Source organism: Vitis riparia, chromosome 2 (assembly GCF_004353265.1).
Source record: "Vitis riparia cultivar Riparia Gloire de Montpellier isolate 1030 chromosome 2, EGFV_Vit.rip_1.0, whole genome shotgun sequence".
Classification (NCBI taxonomy): domain Eukaryota; kingdom Viridiplantae; phylum Streptophyta; class Magnoliopsida; order Vitales; family Vitaceae; genus Vitis; species Vitis riparia.
The window spans coordinates 681,290-688,325 of NC_048432.1; the positions used below are offsets into that span (position 1 = coordinate 681,290).

Consider the following 7,036-nt stretch of genomic DNA (forward strand, 5'->3'; position numbering starts at 1 on the left):
AAAATGCGGGTCCACAGTATGGTATGTCGCATTATTCCCCTTCTAGACAAATTCCATATCAGATGGAAGAAGGATTTGGCGTTAACACATGGGTGAACTTTGAGTATCCTATCCATGTAGAGGCAGTAGGTAGGACTCAAGAGATATATGCATGGCATGTTAGAATTTATAACCAATATTATCGAGGCTCATTGACTTGGTACCAATATTGTCTCCAACAGCAAGCCGGGGTTCCTTCATCTATCAATCCCATTGAACCACATCGATCCTCATTTTGGTACTAAAGGGACATTGCAATGTAATGTGTACAAATTATTGTTATTTAATGAAATGAAGTATTTGATGTGACTTTATAATGAGAACAATTACGAAATTAACATTTCTTATAGATCGATATGATATAATTACATCTAATATCGCAAATTATATCATATATATATATCAAATTTTTCAATAAAACAACTTTAAAATGTCTATTATACTTCTAATTATATTATTATGAGGTTTTTCTTACATTTCCATGAGTTTTTAACAATTTTAAGCCTACCAATAATATCCACCGATATATCTCCGATATATCCAAAAATATCTCCGATATATCCGATATATCCGTAAAATCGAATTACCGATATATCCGTGATTACCGATATTTTCATCCTTGGGTATAACCATTTTACATATCCTTTTGTTTTATTTGGACACGAGATGAGGAGGAATATTTTTGTACTTCACAAATAGGCATGTTGGATCATGCATTCACCTATCTATCTGTATATACAAATAGATTCGCCTGATCAACCAATAGATTCACACCTTTATATGTTTCTACAAATAACAATGCACTTACATAATTAGGCATCATTATAGAACACCATAACAAAGAGCCCAAACTAATCTATCAAAAAAAAAAAAAAAAACAAACAAACAAAGAGCTCAAACTAAATAGCCAAGCACCCAACACTCGCATTACCTAATTAAAAATTCATTAAATTTTAAATGAATTTAATTGATTTTCCAATCTTTAGAGGTGAGACGGTTGAGCCTTGAGTATTAATTTGGTAAAAAAAATAAATATATATTTAGGCCTCGAGTGTTAATTTGTATTTTAAAATTAATTTTAAATATTTTAGAAAAAAAAATCATACCATTATTTTTTAATATAATTTTTTACTGTTGAATTTGAAAAATAAAAAGTAAAAATGGCTGCCAAACATAATTTTTAAAATTATTCTCAAATTTTTAATTATAAAAAAAAAGTGCAACCAAACATGACCTTATTATCTCCAAGAGTTCCACTGATTCAAACGGAACCCTAAGTAGGACCGATAACAGAGAAAAAAGAGAGGAGGGTGCTTTGTCTCACACGGCCACCAGGTAATTCTAACCCTAACCCTAAACCAATTTCTTCGTGTTCAGACGGTAATGAGATGATAAAAAGTTAAAAACCTGACCAGCCAGTATATAGAATGTAGTAAAAAAGGGGGAAAAAAGGGAAGAGAAGATCTTGTCACTGAACTAGTGTTTTGTACATATTCTAGGTTGAGCTGAAACTGATTCTTGCAGTGGCTTGTCGATTGAACTGATTTGGGTTGGTATGAAAATGAAGAAATATTTTCAATTTTCCTCTAGTTGTTAGCATATCCTTCTCTGAGTGGAACCTTTGCTTAATCTTGAAATGGTGTTTGTTTTTTGATCCCATAGCGTTTGACGTGTTTTCTGTTGAGTTTATTGATTGAATTAGCTAGTATGGAAATGGGGAAAGCGTTCAATTTTCAATTCTATGATTATGGTGTGTCCTGAATGTAGCTCTGCCTTATGTGAGAGGACTGTTTGCAACTTTGAAATGGCGTTTATTTGCTGATCCGATTTTTGGGTGCTTTGTTTGATTTTTTTTATTGGGTTGGTTGTTTTGTTAAAGAGGCAGATAATACTTATTCTATTTGTTAATTTCTTGAGACTAAAGGCTTAGATGGATTTAAACACTGAAAAAAGGGACATGTATAACCTACAAGGAGTTATTGAGATATGAAGCTTTGTTGTGTTGAATTGTTTTGCAATCTGTTGGTGTGTTAGGAACTGGGTTATTCAATGTTACTGTGACTTATTTCAATCTGCATATTTTTGCATAGAGTCTAAATCAGTGTTTTATAAGATTTGTTCCTTTAGAGCCACAATAAATTATATAAGAAGACTACTCTTGGTAATCTTGCTCTTAAATTTTTTTAGATATTCATTGAGTGGGGTGTTGTTTTTTGTTGCCCCTCTATTCTTTTGGTGGTGCCTTTAGGCGTCCATTATGTACTTCTTGTGTATTTCGGGGTGCTCTCTTGGTGTTTACTTTTATAATATCCTCTCCCTACCTATAAAAAAAAAGGCAAAACATATGTTATTTTTCTAATCCCCATTTCTGACTGCTTAAATTTGGAAAGAAGACTTGGTATCATCTTTTGGGAGATCATGTTGAATTGAGAGTAGAAGTATCTCCTAACTCATTAAGGTGAAGATTCACTCATATGAGTGATTAATAGATGGATGTATTTTGTGCCTACACGAGGAATATCCATCCGTGAATAATAAAGTTAACTAATTACCTTCAATTTTGGACTGCAACCAATTTATCTGGATACTAATTATTTTTCTTAGATATTTTTATTTTCAGCACTTGCTGCGGTTATTAATATGCTCAGAACCTGATTTGCCCTCAAATATCTGAATTTTCAGAGTGATTGGTGATTTATGATGTTACAGGTTTTGTATGATTAATAAAATGACATATGTATGTTCATTGTTTTTTGACAATATTATTTCTAATAAACTGGAGTGCATAAGCATGCTTAACATCTATTAGTGTATGCAAATTGCAAGAAAAGAAAAAAATTGTCTACCATTTCCTGTTTTGGCACTCCCACTTCTTCCCACTGTTTCAATCTCTGTTAGGTGCTATCATTTTATTGTTTAATTTGGGAAAAATTATTTATTTGGCATTTCATTGGCTGACATAGGGGCAAGAGATAAAATATGAATGCGTTCAAGGCTTTTAAAGCATGTGTTCCGGTTGCATGGAGCCCTAATCTTTATATAACCTTGGTGAGGGGCATTCCAGGAACTAGGAGACTCCACAGGCGTACATTAGAGGCACTGCGCCTCCGAAAGTGCAACCGAACTGTCATGAGATGGAACACTCCTACTGTCAGGGGAATGCTTCAACAGGTGCTAAAATGAGCTTGTGATGAATGCATCATCATCCATTATATATGCTTTTTAATTGATTTTGGTTGCCAAATTTTATTGTTAGGTAAAAAGATTAGTTGTTATTGAGACAGAAGAGATGTATAAGGCTCGCAAACTGAAGGAGATCAACCATCGAGCTCTACGCCCACCTTTGGTCATAAACCATGTCCTTCCCCCACCAGCAAATGATTCTTCTTAGAATCCTATGTTACTCTCAGAGGTTAGCTTTCCTGCTTTTTTTGAAAGGGGGTCTTCTTTAATGAAATTGTTTTGGCAAAAGTTGGTTTACTAAAAGTATGGCAAGGCAGCAACATAGGTGCACACACAATGTATGTGTGTGATGCAGCTTTGGGTATCACATATAATGTGTCTATTGGTTTGCTTGCTTGTTAATCATGCTTTCTTGACCAGTCAAATGAAGCTGGATTAGCCAGTCATCTTTGATGTAATAGCCTATTTTTGTATGGGTTTCTGAAATGTGATTAAACATGTCTTTCCCTGAGACATCTCTGAAATTGGAAAAGATTTTGTGTAATTAGAAGACAAGGTAATGAACTGTTAAAATTTTTTTAGTTTAATTCTTTTTTCTTTTTTAAATGGCAATGGAGAATCATAGCATGATGCTTGGAGATTGTTGTGGGTACTTTTTTAGGGGTTAGATTTGTTTGATCTCTTAACCTTATGACATATGACAAGCCTTAGATGTTGAAGATTGAAATGTCCAAAATCTCCTCATATGTATGTTAGGTTTGAATGAAATGTAACATAGCAACTAACTTTACATAATGGTTTCACATGTACAACATGGGTATCCCACTCAATTTGATGTATTGGTATTCCAAAAGGAAAATGAAACAAGTGTACCGGGCAAGTTCTAATGAACTAGGGCCATCTTTCCTTCTTCCTTCACTGGACTTCTAGAGGGTATTGCATTCAGCATGTTGCACACAAATGTCATACCCATGGTCCCATACCAATGTCACCTCATGTCTCACATCGGTGCTTCGCACATTTTAAAGTCTTTACTAGAAAAGGAATTAGGTGTTGTCAATATATTCTATGGGTCCTCTCACCAATCCACTCTATGTCAATTTATATGCTTTTATGATTGAGATTTTTTCCCTTTTCATATCATCGCAATTCAGTCATACCCTTAGGAGTTGACATCTGAAACATGTCCAATTGGTCTGGCCATCAATTGTGGGTCAATAGCCTAACCAGGTTGTTTTATGTCCATTGTCATATTTGTGCATTCTTCTCCCTAATTCTAATGCCCATTCGAGATTAGTTAGCATTTTAGCATGAAATACAGCAATGGTTAATTTTTGGACTTTGTTGTTAAATACTCTTTAAAAAACTCGTGTGGTACCAATGAATATGTAGCCGCAATGTTTTGCTGCAGATGAAATATTTCTTGAACTTTATTCCATTGGTATGATTCTAGAGGAAAGAAAGGAAACAACATGAGACCAAAAAAAAAGGCAGATATTCTTTTACATGCTTGACCTTAATTTTTTTTTTTCTTCTTTTTTTTTTTTTAAATAGTGTTGCCATCAAATTTTTTTTTTTTATATAGGTAAATAGTGTTGCCATTAAATGAGGTGTCGTTAAATTTTGTTTCTTTCCTCCTTCCAGGATCTGAGATATTTGGTCTTGAGTGAACAGGCATAGGAAAGCACATGACCTAAAAAGGAGGCAATTGTTGTGGCCATTGTTCATGCTGTCTGTGAGCTGGTAACTTGGGGTTCATTTTGATTCTGTCTACTGTGAAAATAGAGATGTAAATGAACAAAGAAAAGATGGCTTTAGGAAATGGATATGTTTCAGGCATTCTGCTGATTTTGAAATTTGTATTCATCCTTCATCTGCAGACTTGATCATATACTGGCCTACCTGGAATTTGAACTCCATAGGCAAGTTTGCTTGAATAAGAGCAATTCAGTCGTCTGATTTGTGCATCTGTGTGTAGTAGAATCATTGATGCATATTGTTCTTGGCATGGTTTTTGTCCTTCAAACAAAGTTCTGCTCAATTTTTGTGTCTAACTTCTATGTTAGGGTTGGTTTTGGGATCCAAAGGTTTTTAGAAGAGTTCTTTAGGAAAATCAGTCTAATTTCAGAGGTTTAGATAGCAAGAGCATCCTGCAAACAGAGCACTCTTATTTCATCTGTAAGTCTTTGAATTTAGGTTGTGAATGGCTGAACCATTGTTTGACATGTACAGGACTTTGCAGTCATGAAATATTTTCTCAGTTTTGTGCTATAAGAAAATTGAGATTTACAAAACAACAGTATTGTCGGACAAGAACATTACTTAATGTATAAAAGGTAGGAATGCTTATACCTTCTGATCTGGATGTGAATATAACTAAAAATGTTATATTTCTTTCTTCCAAGATGGTACATGATTAAAATATACTACGTGAATAGAATATAGGGCTAAAAATAACATAAACAAACTGTTGAAAGTGTATGATCTAAGGTTCCTCCTTTCCTTCAACTCTCTCTTTCTTCTCCATTTCGCTGGTGATACCTTCATTCCATCCCTTCTTTAGCTCATTCTCCCCATAAACATCAGAGCTATTGTACTGTAGTGTTGTGTACTGGTGTCTCATTGCAAAGACAAGAAAAGCCAAGAAATTCAATACTCCTAGGACTGCAAGCATCCAATAAAAGTTGTCCAATTTCCCCCAATTCAAATTGCTCCTAAGCACTTTGTCTACCAGAGACACTAGCAAACTACTAACAAAGAACCCCATTGCAAGGGTGCTTAAAAAGAGTCCTATGCTCATTGATTTCATCCTATCTGGTGCCTCTCTGATGAAGAACTCTAGTTGTCCTACATAAGCAAAGGCTTCCCCAGCACCCACTAGGAAGAACTGAGGTACTAGCCAGAATGTCTTGTGTTGAACAGTAACTTCCCTCCTTTGCCTTTCAACAATAGCAGCAGTTACCATAGCCACCATCAAGAAAATGAGTCCAATTCGAACCCTCTGAAGGCTTGTAACTCCTGGGACATTGTGGGTGAGTTTCTGAGCAAATGGGACAATGATCGTTTCATTTAGGGAAGTGAAGAGAAGAATGGAGATGAAGAGGAAGACAAAGAGAGAACCTGAAGGAACAACTAAGGAGCCAATTTTTCGGTTCATGATTTGATTCCCTTGCATCATAAGGCTTTCAAATATGGAAGAAAGCATTTATATTTTAGATAACTTAACTGTTGAAGTGCCTTCATGAGTTAGTTCAAGAATGCCCCAGGCCTCCCCAGCACGTTTGCATATGGCTATCCTGTAAAACTCGTTAGGACTCACCTCATTGGATATGTTAAAAAGAGCCCGAGTATTGGCTCACTCTTTTCATTATCAATTTATTCCATTCTTGTTTAGGTTTTAATTCACTAGTAGATCTCTCCATCACATATAATTCCAATGGCTGTCCCCATCCATATTCCACTGCATTCTAGACCCTTTTTCCTTGCATTTTTAGAAAAACTCCATTCAGGCCTTCCAATAGGGATAGTTATTCCCATTGAAATATGATGGACTATTTAAAGGAGCACTAGACCTCGATTGTTCTATACTAGAATTGCAGGATTGATAAAAATTTGACTTTTATTTAGAAAAATCCATTCTGATACTAGTTGAAAACCTTTTGTCTTATTAGGGTAACACTTACAAGGGTTTGAATGCGTGAAAATTTAAAAATTTAATATATGAGTTGAATTTCTTAAACCAAATTAACTTATGAGGGGGATCTAAGCCAATTTAAATTAATTGAATCTTATATGATAGAATGAATATTCAAAT

The 7,036-nt window shown here is 34.7% G+C and overlaps 1 protein-coding gene and 1 long non-coding RNA gene across 4 annotated transcripts; one reads left to right on the forward strand and one right to left on the reverse strand.

The window, feature by feature from the left end:
* Positions 1 to 1,293: 1,293 nt before the first annotated feature.
* LOC117928182 lies at positions 1,294 to 5,189 on the forward strand. 3 transcript variants are annotated; one of them, XR_004653566.1, is made up of 5 exons: positions 1,360 to 1,374; positions 1,539 to 1,592; positions 3,003 to 3,210; positions 3,296 to 3,451; positions 4,867 to 5,189. It is a non-coding gene; the product is annotated as an uncharacterized LOC117928182 (long non-coding RNA). The 3 variants fall into 3 exon arrangements; XR_004653567.1 differs by having other exon boundaries at positions 1,539 to 1,588; XR_004653565.1 differs by lacking the exon at positions 1,539 to 1,592 and having other exon boundaries at positions 1,294 to 1,374.
* A 518-nt stretch (positions 5,190 to 5,707) lies between these two features.
* Positions 5,708 to 6,379, reverse strand: LOC117905910 (protein NRT1/ PTR FAMILY 6.4-like). The gene has a single exon (XM_034818784.1). It carries the CDS (start codon positions 6,377 to 6,379, stop codon positions 5,708 to 5,710), a length of 672 nt encoding a protein of 223 aa, XP_034674675.1.
* Positions 6,380 to 7,036: the final 657 nt, after the last annotated feature.